General features: G+C 33.1%; 1 protein-coding gene across 1 annotated transcript; it reads right to left on the bottom strand.

Annotated features, from left to right (window-relative positions):
- Positions 1 to 6401: 6401 nt before the first annotated feature.
- LOC106463998 (FAS-associated factor 1-like) lies at positions 6402 to 13187 on the bottom strand. Its single transcript, XM_013924102.2, has one exon. The coding sequence runs from the start codon at positions 12680 to 12682 to the stop codon at positions 10646 to 10648; it is 2037 nt and encodes a 678-aa protein (XP_013779556.1). The 5' UTR covers positions 12683 to 13187; the 3' UTR covers positions 6402 to 10645.
- Positions 13188 to 14552: the final 1365 nt, after the last annotated feature.

Raw genomic sequence — 14552 nt, 5'->3', positions numbered from 1 at the left:
CTATAAATCATTGTGATTCACACACTTTACTTACGGTGCCTACTGTTCGCTTGACTCAATTATCTCTATCTTCAATCTATCTCTGCAATTCTATCTTTTTTTACTGGCTTTATTTGTCGGGCTTATATACTAAAAAAGAGGACGCCTGGAACAAACTAGAGTTGCCAGGAAAATTCATGATCCTTCTAGAAACTCCAGCGCTCATACTCCCAGTGTCGCGTGACTTCCGCTGTCGTAACAATTGGTTACCTTGTTGTAAGGATAACAGGCTAATAATCCCATCCAGTGTTTTATATGGAGAAAGAAACAGCGATAAAACCAGTTCTCTTTGTTGTCTATCAAATGCTTGTGACATAAATCTATAGCCTCAATCAATGTTTTATGGATATGGTTCTTCAACATTGTATTATGTCATTGTGGCATGGGTAAGAAATTACTACACACTGTGATTTCCAAAAAGTAAGAGTAAAACATTTATAATTCCTATCACATATTTCATGGTGCAGTGAAATATCGTCCACCGTTCGCGTTATTGTTTTTCAAAAGCAAGTTATGCTTAACTTATCCCTGTAACAATCCAAGGATAGTGTGGATGCTAGTCAGTTGTGTGTAAATAACTCCTTATTTGATAGATGGTCTATGCGAAGTATACATGATAAACAAACAAAGCTCAAAACGGCAGCAGCTACCTAGTTTTAGTGTAACACTTGTAGAGAAAGTCTTGGAAGACTAATATACAAAAGTATCTTCCGGTAAAGGATGACGCTTCGAAAGACTTCCGTTTTTAGGTCAGCTTGCACCAGTTTTTGCATGGGTTTATATGGTATCATGGAGGACTGAAGTTGAAGTAACGCCATTGACTAGTGATTCTTATAACGTGGGTAGTTAAACGAGTGGTAATCGTGAAGTACTGATTTCCAGTTGTAAATCTCTATTTAGCAATGGTTTTATCGTGTTGATGTAGAAAGATTCTTTGATTTTTTCCCCCCAATTTTCTATAATTTATCTGAGTCGATGTGTCTGTACGTGTCCCAGTCTTTTCTATATCCAATAAATATAAGTCATTTTGTTTATCATCAATTTTTCTTTGCTTATGTTTGGCAAGGACAGATTTGACTGTTCTGTAAGCTTTCCAGCGGGCATAAATGTTGAACTTTTTTAACGACATATTTGATTTTCTCTCTAAGTTTTGCACATACAGGAAGTAAATAGTGTTGGACATATTTTTCTGTCATTTTGTGTTCTTCAAGTTATTAGTGACGAACCTAAAGGGGCTACCGATTCTGTTTAAAATATGTATTATGTGTCAGCGTTTGGTTTTGATGGAATTTCGTCACAGATGTTTTCAGCTCTATTGTTCAACAACTTAATACTGAGTTTAACAGAAAGTAGATATCAAGAATGGAAATGTAAGTATCTATCAATATTATTGATTTGCTATATATGGTTGAAGTGACTTTGTTAGTCTGTCTGCTGATGAGATTGTCGCAGAATGGCAGGGCAGGCTGTTGTTGTTCTCTGTTTCTCTGTTGTCAAGATGTTGTAAGAAGGTTAACAAGTTTCATGACTGTGGCCAGACATCAAATGTGTCGTCCATATACCATTTGTTAAAGCTGGGTTTTTGTCAGTGGAGGAGAGGACTCATTGTCCAAAACCTTCCTTGAAAATGATAAAACTGGAGAGAGTAGAGATCGCACAGCAAAGTTGTTTGTTTATATTTGTAAATATTTTTTTGTTTGTAGTTAAGCACAAAGCTACACAATGGGCTATCTGTGCTCTGCCCACAATGAGTATCGAAAACCAGTTTCTAGCATTGTAAGTCTGCAGACATGCCGTTATGCTACTGGAGGCTTGTTCAAAAAAATTGTTGTTGTATTGAAGTTATGCGGACCTTAGACAAACTGTGGCTAATTCTATAATAGCTTCTGTCTTTTTGTCAGTTCTTTGTGTAAAAAAACAAAAAACTATCATTCAACAACTGTTGTTTGGTGATGAAGAGGGTTCCTGCAGTTTGAACGTTAGTGGACAAATTTGTGACATCAGAACTGAAGAGAACATTTTGAGGTTTGATATATAGGGCTCTAAGCTGGTCAGTGAAATTTTTTGAGTTGTTGACACGTAGTAGTGATATGGTAGGCATAAAAAAAGCAGCCAAGTGATGGCAAGGTGAGTTTATGGCACTGACAATAAGTATGAGTCATAATACAATAAGTATTATGGGTTTGTGGAGGACAGTTGTATATGGTTTTTAGATTCTTGGTTGTATTTTCATTAAGTAAACCTCAGTTTTTGAGTTTAATGTCCTAATTACGAGTCTCTCTGTCTTTTCTTTGAGGTAAATGTTGAGCTTTTTGTATTGGTGGCCGTCTAGTAACCGTCTGATTTTAGAGTAGTAATCATCTGCATTTTTGAGATGATTGTGCTGTTTCTTTTATCTGCAGGTACAATTTTAATAGCGTTGTCCTATTTTAGACAATTCAAGGCTCCAAGCTCTTGGTTCGTTATGTTGGATTTTGTTTTCTTGACATGTGTTGAAGTTGTAATTTGGTGAAAATTTTCGTATTCAGCCATTGTTGTGCTTTTCGTCCAGGAATGAGATTTTTATTTTCAGCGGCAACCTTAGTGGGTAGTGTGGACCTCTTTCAGTTGGGTTTGGACATTAAATGGCTACTTATTTGGGGGTGATAACTCGAGGACACCATTTCAACCTCATTTTTTCCAGAGTTCTTCATTTTCAGGACAGCTGGCTATCATTATACCAAAGAATCTAACATGTCATATTCAAGAGTGACATGGTGTGTCACATTAATCTGGTCATGCAAGTAGATATACCCCATCTACTTTATCTGGATGGCTCCAATAAAGGCATTGACAGCTGTTGAGAATTTAAAAGCTAGTGGAGTTGATGAACTTATACAGTAAGTTCATTATGTTATACTCTAAAGCTGTATAATTATATAATCTTTGATTTTATGAACTCAGAGGTTCTCCATTTTTACAGATTACAATCTTAGTGCCCGAGAAGATTATGGATCCATTGATTAACATGGCTTGGATAGCAGAAGTTTTCCTCTAGGTTTAGGGATTTCTTGTCTGATTTACACAAGATTGAATTATTTCAGGTGTCAGTGTCTGAGCTTTATAGTTAGAACACACTCTCGTGGTCTTGAAAGGCTGTTTGAAAAATTGGTTAGTTCTCGTTCTTGAGTAAATAATTCATTACACTATGCCACACTATTAGTGACCTTTGCTCCTGGACAGAGTTCAATCGATTAATTTGTGTTATCATCTACTTTGGTCCATCTAAATAAAGAACACAAAAATACTTAAAATACACTAAAGCCAGATCAGGGGGTGAAAATGTTTTATTTTGTTTAAATAGCACCCAAACATAATCATTAAGTGTTGTAGGTGTCATAAGAGCCTTTGGTATGGCGACCCCCCCCCCAAAAAAAATATGGTAATTGTCCATTTATTGTTAATCTTTTTTGCTGTTGTTGTCTTCAAATACATTAGCATTCACAGCAAACACTCAGCGTTAGCAAAGCCAATTTCATGTCCGTAGGCATTTCATCATGGAGAAAATAATGCCGCATGACTAAAACCTAGAGTTTATTAAGCTAGCTTATACTGGTAGTTCTCAAACTTTTTCGTCCAGGACCACTTCGGCGGGCAAAAGACCCAATGGGCCACCTACTGGCCCTACACCACATGTTCTGTTCTCTCCTGTGGCCTCGACAGTGGCGTTACGCGTCAATAACTTGCATTTTGGACCAGACCACTGACCTAGACGTAGATTTAGTTCGAGATTTGAGTGTAAGCGGTTGCAAACATACAGCAAAATATTAAATCAACGCCGCATATGGACATGTTAGAATTTGTTTGAGATATAGGCTTAAACCTAGTGTTTATGTCGCATAATTTCACAGAACTATACGGTAATGGGAACTGCACTTTTGTTGTTGAAATAATACAAAACAAAACATAGCTTAGATTTCCAACTTTCAAGTCTCTACTAATTATCTGGGCTTTTGGATTGGTATTAGAACATTTGCATTCTTTTAAGGTCTAGGCCTAATGTAACATAACGTAAATAACAATAATAATTATTTATAAATATTTTTATATTTAATTATATATAAAGATACACGTATAATGTTTAGTTCGGTTGGAAAGTAACATGCATTAACTGCAGAAAGTAAACAGGATATAAATTCAGTTTCAATATATATATATAGGTCACCCACATGACTAGTAACTAGCGCTGACCAAGGTACGCTAGTTAACGCATCACTGCGCTGTAAATTGTATTAATTTTTTTTGTACATTACCAGTGCAGACTCCAATCTTCGTTAAACAATGATCTCTTGGGCAACTTAATGGAAATCAGTTAAATGACCTACAATGTAATAAACGCTATAAGCAGAAGAAACAATGAATTTTTAATGATTTCAGGCAGCGAAATAATAAATTCATTGTACGAAATCTTGATTTATATTCAAGAGTATACTCTTCTTTCACTAGCCGGAAACGAAAATGTTATCTGATCTACACGGGGTGTCCGAAAAGTCTGGAACCATCAGATACGTGACTGATTACGGCGCTGTCAAAGCATAAGAAGGTTAAGTAAATCCTGCTGTTGATCCAATTACAAGGGCAGCATGTGGAACACATTCTCTCTAGTTCCAGACTTTTAGGACACCCCCGCAGTATGGGACCACCGTGATATTTCTCGTGCCAATCAGGCACATCTTATTTGAATGACCAGGGAATATAACAGGAACTAGTATGCCAAGGACGAATATGGACAAGTCAAAGTCTTTCATCGTGTAAATAAAACAAAGTCTGCTGATCCAAACGTTGAGTTTTTATTTACAATTCAGTAAAGGGGAACCGAACGTGCTCAACCGATGTATACCCTGGTCTGCAAGCACAGACATTGCATTGTTTTTAAACTTTATAACATATTAATAGCTATTACAAGTTGGTTGAATTAGATGTTTAGATCTGGATTCAATAAACCAATCAGAATCACTTCAAATAGGTTTTTTCCCCCCCCTACTGCATCAAGTTCAGGAATAAAGAATTTAGAAGATGTGAAAAATAAGGTAATACTGAAATAAAACATTTGACTCATTAAAAAAATCGAAGGTATATCTTTCATTCTCCACAAAACACAACCATATATAACTGTTGTAAATTATTACTACTCTTGTGAGCCAACTAGAGATAAAAAATGTGCTGGAATTCAATAAATTATACAGAAGAAATACTTACTGTAAAAATTCCCGAATTGTAACATTGCTACTATTATGAAAATGATAGAGAACAGTTTTAGGAAGGTAAGTATGACTGTAATATTAAATTACACGTAAGTGATCTAATGTTGAACTTTATGGAAAACAGCATAATGTGATTTGTATGTTACAAACAAAATTACATATTAAATTCTGTAGTTTCTATATCACAGAATAAATATTTTTCTACAATCATGGCAATGGAAGACTAGGAAAACCATCACACTAGTTGCCTAAAACAGCCAACATCATTCAGAAAACTTGTGTGATTATATCGATGAGCTGTTGAACCACAATATTCAGCTGTTGCATATGTAATCATAGTTCACAGTAATCTTTTAATTATAGTTCACTAGCTCTTCAATATAATGATGCTGAATCTGTTGCATATGTAATCATAGTTCACAGTAATCTTATATGTAATCACAATTCACAGTAATCTTGCTGAATCTTATGGTTCAGTAGCTCTTCAATATAAGTGATGTAAGCAACATTACATCACTATATTGAGGAGCTAGTGAACCACAAGATTCAGCAAGATTACTGTGAACTATGATTACATATGCAACATTAAAACACTAGAGTTGTAACAATACAATTACATATGCACCATTTAAACATTCGACTTGTGACAACACGATTACATATGTAACACTAAGACAATAGTTGTAACAGATGTTTTCTTTAACAATGATTTGCTGTTAGAATTTAAGGTACTGAACTAAACAACAAATTTTCAGAAAAAAAAGTTACCTAATAAGACATGAGGTGACCACTCAATAACCAATTGTGAATGTCTTGAATTAACTCTCCTGGAACAAGTTTATATCTCAAGTCACAATGAAGAGTTGGTGAACTCAAGTGATCCAGAAATATATATATTGAACTATGATTACCTTTCAAGTATCACTAAAAACCTAGAAAATCATAATAACCAGAAAAATATTTATTCCACAATGAATAAAATATCAAATAATAAGAATACAGGAAAGATCAGTCAGGGCACTCATCCATCCTCCAAAATATCAAAATCAATTAAATATAATTGTTGTTTTTTCAGAAACTTAACCTACTATCACATCAAATTATCAGGCAAACAATTGCACAAGTTATAACTCTTTATTGAGAAAAATGAACTAGTCTCAATATAGGCTTACAAAGTAATATTTCAACCATTTCATTCCACCACTCAAGCATGCAAAATACAGATTAATCAAAACCCTAAATCATTTTAAATACTTCAAACAAAGTATTTCTATACTTTAAAAAAAAAAAGTACAAATCTTTAAGCCTGCTTTCATTGTTAAAACTTCTTAAACCAATTCTTCCACTGTGGTGATATTAGTCCCGTAATACAGGATTACAACTGCAAACAGTATTATAAATACTATCTTAGAAGTCTCATAAAAGGTTACAACATCCACTTTTAAATTCAAAATTTCTCTCTAAAAAACAAATTTCAAGAACTGAAGACTTCAAGCCAGTGGGCTATCTATAACTCAGAGTCCGCACGATGGTTCCAGTGTTCTATTACGTCACACATAACACTTTTGTGTTTTGACTCTCTCTAACCTGTCTCCAAGGTCTTGTACACCTTCTGCTCATCCATCACAGTTTTGGGCTCACCCAAACTTTCATACTTGGCTATGCCATTGCTTCAACATTCACACCTAAAACCTTCACTTTTGTCGAAGCAACATAAAATTTTTTAAATCTTGAATTGTGACAAAACATATCAGAGAACCAGTGAAGATATACTGGTTGTTTTCTAGTTTATATTGTGAAGTTGTAAGTTGGAACTGAGGCTCAAATTCTCCGAGAACATAGAATGCATTTACAACTTCTTTTTTTAATCATTAACCATTAAGATCTTTACTGTATAAGAAAATTACATGTACTTTGCAGTAACTAATTTGGTACAAATTCTTTGTCATTCCCTCTAAACATTAGTTTTTCTCTGTTGATAAAAATTAATACTACTTGTTCAATTAACAGATATCTTTATATTAGCCTTCAGACAAAATTACTGAGCAGGGATACATTACATGTATTCAATTAATAATAAATTCCTGAATATCCAGTTCTCCTATCTGAACCAAACTTGTCTTATAAAACTATGTAGGAATTCTGTGTGTTTGTATATATATATATATATATATTTCACTTTTACATGTAAATTATTTCAAAATCATAACTGAATCAATTCTAGTTAAGATCAAGCCTGCTCTTATGTTTTCAATGTTTCTACTGATTAACTTTAAGTGTTCTCTGGCAATTTTATTGTTCCATAACGAACAATAACAACAAAAACTATATAATTATCCTGTCTGAACAGTTGAGTTGTATTATCCTTCAATTCTTTAAGTGAAACCAGAACGTGTGCAATTACGTTTTAAACAAAAGCGGTCCACATCACAATCTTTCATGCCAAAAGTCAATAGTGTTATAAAAAGTTATCACAGATTTAATACAATCTGCTCACAATAACATTAATATTCCTTTAACAGATAATTTAAACCTCTTGCCCTCTTAGTGAAAAGTGTAAATCCCTCTTAAAAGTCTTCTGTGGTTCTCATTCTTAACAACACCTATAGATTTGACATATTACACATCTGAACTCATTTCCAATATCCCAGACACTCTAAAAAAACAACCATATTGTCTAGTAACTTGTAATCTTAAAACTGAAAAATCTTAGAATATTGCAATTATTTTTATTGATACAGTGATGATTTCAAGTTCTAACAAACAACTGTTTTACATTACCCTCTCTGCTCGGTAGTGTCAAATGTTTATTTTTGGGTGCATTCACTTAAAATACATTTCAACTAACAAATGCTTAACTGATATTATAAGACAATCCACTAATATATCTCATTTGTTACATTTTTCAGCAATTCTAAGACCTTATGAGTGAAAGCAAAGAATAATACATTATAATGTGTCATCTACAGTATATCTGCCATATCCTTTGCAGACGAGGCCTTTCGTCCAATACAAATGAAACCACAGTTGACTATTCTCTGACTAAACTATGGCCTTAATTTAAAAAATGCACAACTCTGTTAATAGGCTGACTCTCAACTTTCATTCTCTGAAACAGAAAAACAACAAAATATATACATATTTCTTTTGCACAAATATACATACATAAAGTGCTTAAAAACAACAAATTATGAAAACTATCTTTCAGCCTGTCCAGGTTTTTGTTTACGATCATATTACAGGTATTAACATTCTGAGTCATCTTAACCATCAATGTGAACTTAAATGGAACCACGTGAAATACTTACTTATGATTCCCACAGCAAATTTTCAAAATAAACACCACTTTAAGTCATTGAAAAACAGTTTTAGAAACAGAAAGACCAATTGATCCAATACATTGTGAAATGCCTTCTACAGAAGTACATCCAACTCCAAAATATCTGCTATATTTGTTTTTATAATACTTCAAAGGAGCATAATTTACTTTTTTTTTCACGTTGATTGTTCTTTTTCATTCACTTAAGTGAAAAGTGATAAACTGTCTTAACCCTCCCACGGTTCTCAACACTAACAATGGATTTAACATACAAAAATTTTGTGCTGGTTTTACAATTTTATTTTCTTTGTAATTGAATGAAAATCTTGATTTGTTTATAAGTTCATATAATCAAATATTTATCCTTACGTTACAAAATAAAAATTATGCAGCCAATTTCTGCAAGATCAAAAAATGAAAAACAGTCATTATTAAAGGTTTAAAATCTTAATGTAAACATGATTAGGAATGAAGGTATTAGCAAGCCTTAAGTATCAGAAATATTGTTCATTCTTAACAACAAATATTCTAGCAAGAAAAAATATGACAATATTTTAAGTAGAAATGAATTAAAGTGCCTCTCATTCATGTTCATACCTGAGAATATTTCTTTAAGCAATAACGTTTCCTTTACTTAAATTTTCCAAATAAGAAATATTTATAGTAGCTCTTTCCAACTTTTTTTTTGGAAATTAATAAAATGTATCATTCTAAAAGTACTAGGAATTTCATGTTATCATACGTTCAAACACATTACAAGTGAAACACAGTTGACCTAAATCCTGTGAATATAAATGCAGTATATCCAATTTCCTAACATTTTATACTTTAATGTTATAAAATACACCGATTAAATCTGGCAAAAAATGGACACAAAACTAGCATTCAAATGCTAGGATTTTAACACTTTTATGATTTTGTTCAAAAAATATTGGTTCTTTTCTGAACATTTCTATACTAGGTCTAAATATTCAATGATACAAACTGAATATCACACAACTACTTAGCAAATGAAAATAATGGGTTAAAAACACAAATATTACATGATAATATAATCTCCACTTCACCATTTTGAAGAAAAGTATTTTCAAAGATTGAGTTATAAACATTGTTACTTATTATTAATGAACTTAAGGTTCAATTAAATTTTCATATTTTTACATAAAAATAGCAAGAATTAGTTAACTTTATTAAGAGTTTGATGCATCTCAATTTGTTTCCGTGGATAATGAATACACATTTTACTTAAAAAAAGAAACGAGACTCATACGAGAATCAAATTATACATATTTCATTTAATTGCTTCCTTCTTTTCATTTCATAGTCCACAAATGTATTTTTAAATACATGTATCAAAAAGCAGTATTACAGATAGAAGACAATATGCCTGTCTCAAAAGAAGAGTTTGAAAAAAGATCAGCATGCAGTAAATACAACCAAATAGGCCTAAGATTTGCTATAAAAGTCATGTTAACTGCATATGTTTTTACCCATATTCCTCTTTATTTATTCATTGCACATCTACAATGGACAAATTTAAAAGAATGTGGAAAAACATATGCAGTTAGCATGATTTTATCACAAATCTTAGGCCTATTTGGTTTCTAATGCTTTGCCAGCTTTTGGCATTTAAAACATAATTTTTGAATACAACCATTCATACCAAAGCTGTACAAGCTGTTAACTGCTTTTGTCATGAAGCATTCAAAGTGTATAATAATGATACCTGTTTAAGACTAGACAAAAGTAGTGTTTATTAACAGTAATAATACGTTTACACACAAATTGCAATAGATTATATTCAGATCTAGTTGTTGTTTTTTCAATTTTCAAAAGTTAAGTATTATACAATTACAGTTAGTCTTTCTTGGAGTTTTTAAAAACTACCTGGATATCTGCACATTTGATAATAACTGCTATCTTAGTATCACTTGACAGGAAAATACAAGAAACATTTCCTGCATTTTTACTACATCTAAACATACATTAGATTTTCTTGTCATAAACATTCATAATGCAAGACAATTTTTACACTTTTACCATCTCATTTCTCTTCTAGAGTTATAGTTTCTTGAGGATAAAGCTTGAGTTCATATAAAGTCTTTTCGGGATCAAGTGTTGTAAGATCTCGTCGAGGCCAACTTGCTAAAACTTTATAGTCTTCTACAGGATAGCCAACAGATGCTAGGTAATTAACCAAAACATGCAAACATTCACTGCATCGAAATCGTCGATAAAGTAATTCACCAGTTGGAAGGCGAAACCTAATCTTACTGATATCTGAACAGTTTTCATCTGGTTCAGTAGGAAGTTGCTCGGCAAGTGACTGGCGAATTGCTTCCTTCACAGATTCCTCTTGTCTTCGTATTTCATCTTGTTTCTCACGTTCTCGTTCTTCTTGAAGTAATTTTTGCTGTCGCTCCGCCTCCTCTAACTTTCGAGCTTCTTCTTTTGCTCTATCTGCCATCAGAGAAGCATGGTAGGCTGCATCTTGTTCTCTCTTTACTGTCTCTCTTGCCTCTCGCTCCTGTTCTTCTTGAATCTCACCACCAACTTGACTACAGAACATTTCATAGGCATGAATGAGATTGGTCATAAACTCATCAAGACCAACAGTACCTGGAATAACAGTTAGTACTTCAGTTGATGATCTCAGACGAGTGATTACCACAAGAGCTGGTAAATGATCAGTGGTTATGTCTCGGATGGCACCAGCTGCTGCAGCACCTAACTCTTGAGTAACTGCTGCCAAAAATTGAGATCTGTTAGAATTAAATGTAAGGTCCCAAGCCCAAATGACAAAGTTCTGTGTAAGATATGAAACTGTTGCTTCTGTGCAAAGTAACTGAGTACAAAACACATTTGATAAAACACTTTCGTCATGATGAAGATAAACTGCCAGTGGGCGTCGATCCCGTGCCGAAGTCAAACACGAGGCTTGTAATGCTTCAGCTAAAGTTCCTTGAAAAAAATGAGGAAGACAGTCGCCATATCTCTGTTGAAATTGATGAATAAAATTGTTGATTGCTTCTCGTTCATCTTCAACACCTTCAGAAATGAGAGGCTTGGGTTTGTTGGTAGGACAAACATCCTTGAAAATGTCATCATCAACAGTGAAACATTCATTAGCATCTTCAAATTCATCACCACTACTTTCACTAGAAGATAAATGTTTTATATTTTTTGTATTTTCTTTCTGACATTTAACAACTTTTTGAAGATATAGTGTGTGAACAGGATGATTGATGTCAGCTGCCACCAGAGTTGTGCTATCTTTGACACCATCAGGCCATCCAGACCACTTCTGATGTCTCACTGGGATGTTAGTTAAGGCAAACACATCTTGTTTAATTTCAAGTATGGTTTTTGATCCTACAAAACTTAAGGTGTAATCCTTATTGTTAGTTTGATCCACAATGTAGAGCTTGAAGGTTTCATTGAATGTATCCGAAAAATTTGGGTCCGAGCTAGAATTTGACAAAAGAGCCCCTTGATCATCTAAAGTAAAGAGCCTAAGAACAAAATCATTTGGAAGATCTAATGAAGACAAGACTGTGTTATCCGTAACATGATTTCTTGGCCAACCAATTAATTGCTGCTTACATGGAACAATTCCAAGTTCTGTAAATAAAGCCATTTTAACTGTAGCAACAGTTTCACAAGCTGGAACTTCTACAGGAGTGTTTTTCTCTTTATACTTCACAATCAGCTTTAAAATTTGAGCTGATTCCCCTCCTGGATTAGGCTCTGGAGGAATCTCAAGATTCTGTTCTTGAACCCTAATAGAAAATAAATTTCTATCTGACAGGTCAATCATTTCCACATCTCCAGAAGAGCCAGTACTTCCTCGCTGTTTCTCTGTATTCTGGGTTAAAAGTACGTTATTATCTCGTACATTACTGTAAGGCCTGTTGGATTCTTGTTCTGATGGAAGGGCTTGGGATTCTTGGGGCATTACATTATTCACTGCATCTAATAGCTCCCAGTTACTAGCCTCAAGATGCATGATGCTCTCTGCTACATCATCAATTCCTGTACATGACTGAAAATCCATCAATATTTGTTCTCTGTTCTCCTCCATCCTATAAATTTCAATAATACAATAGAAAGAATAGTCCTACAACTATAAGAGTATAACTTCGTATTTCAACTGGTTTAATCAATGTTATACTTAACAACTGGATTACTACTAGTAATAGTAGTATTACTATACTAATTAGTAGGCTTAGCCGACAACACTAGATATTGGGATAGTGTTAATAAATTAGGCCTTTTATTTAAGCCTGAGGCTATTCACACATATACTAGTATAATCTATACTATACTATTAGCAATTATAATACTTTTAAAGTATTATTATTATTATTCAGGCCTGGCGTTCTGTACTACAGCCTACCCGTAGTATACGTTTTCCAATTCTTTTAATAAAGACCCGAGAAGGAATTTAAATAAATATTCCTGCTAAAATAACCAACACAACTGAGTTGCAATAAAAATCCACAAATTACACAATATTTTGAAGAGTCACTTTTTTTCACACCTGACCTTAAACCTACACCTATACATTAACAAAGACGTCGACAATGTTGATGCACTACTGTTTCGGTAGATGTCGCTAAAGCCAATACAATTCTTTAATTTTAAAGTGCCCTAACCTGTCTGTCAATTTTTAATAATATAATGTGGTTTAAAATATTTTTATATAATACATTTTCAGTTAGATATAGCTGAGGATTTAATTCGTGAACATGAGTAAGATACTATGATACTTAAATTTAGATAATGAAAATTATGTATACACTACTAAAGCAAATATTATAGTGCTAATTTATGATAAGTGTTTTTATAAAGATTAAATAGTGTAGTTGAAAAATTAAGTAATTATCATAAATAGGTACTAATACAAATAAAACATCATGTAGTTTGCTTTTATTAGAATTTAATAATGATATCTAACTATCATGAGATCTCTAGGACAAGTTTTATCGAAGATGTTAGACTCCTGCTCTATGGAGATACGAGAAGATACGGTAAGAATCAAAGCATCACATCACTATGGGGTCGTGTTTATGCATTATGTTTTGTTTGGAACATATTTTATTACAAAATTCACGTGATCATCAATATGGCATTAATGTAATTCATTCTTCTACTTGTATTCTTGATAAATTTTTAGCTGGATTTTTCGATTTTATGCTTTATTTGAAGATGCAACTTTTCTCTCATTTTACTATTTTGTTTGGGTCAGGTGTAGCTTAGTATATAGTATGCCGGACTGTGAATCCAAGAGTACACGGTGCGCATGTCGTTACTGTAAAATTGCGTTCTGCACTACGAGGTCGTAGGATGAGTTATAAGAGTGGTGGTCAAATTTCAATATTCGACTAGAGTAACCCAAGAGTCGGAAGTTGGTGATGTTGACTATATGCCTTCCCTTTAGTCTGACAGCTCAAAATTAGGGATGGCTAGCGCAAATAGCATTTCCGTAGCTTTGCATGAATATCTGAAACAAAAAACTGTTTTGCTTACTTTCGCTTTAACAATGGCTGTTTGAAAACTATAGTAACATCTATCAAGGAAGGCAGGCAATGAAATTAACTAATAGATAGTTGTGGAAATGCCTTAAAATGTGATTTTGTAAACACACAATTATTGTTCTAACACATTAAAGATGTTCTATAGTTACTTGTTAATGTTAACCCACTCAACCCATACTAGCGATGTTGCCATCTGTTTTTCTTGCAAAGACTTAAAAATATATATTACAATAATGATAATCTATCCATAATATATTTTAATACCAAACATCTGATAACTAAACACAAAATGTGAGAGCTTAGAACTATTTCAAGCAATTTATTAAGTAACTATTTTGACATATAAATTAAAAGAACACTCAATTAATAAATGATATTCATACAAAAAAGTAAATTTGTCTTAAAAGGTTTATT

Source organism: Limulus polyphemus, unplaced genomic scaffold, assembly GCF_000517525.1.
Source record: "Limulus polyphemus unplaced genomic scaffold, Limulus_polyphemus-2.1.2 Scaffold1536, whole genome shotgun sequence".
Classification (NCBI taxonomy): domain Eukaryota; kingdom Metazoa; phylum Arthropoda; class Merostomata; order Xiphosura; family Limulidae; genus Limulus; species Limulus polyphemus.
This window is presented reverse-complemented; position numbering and strand designations above follow the sequence as displayed.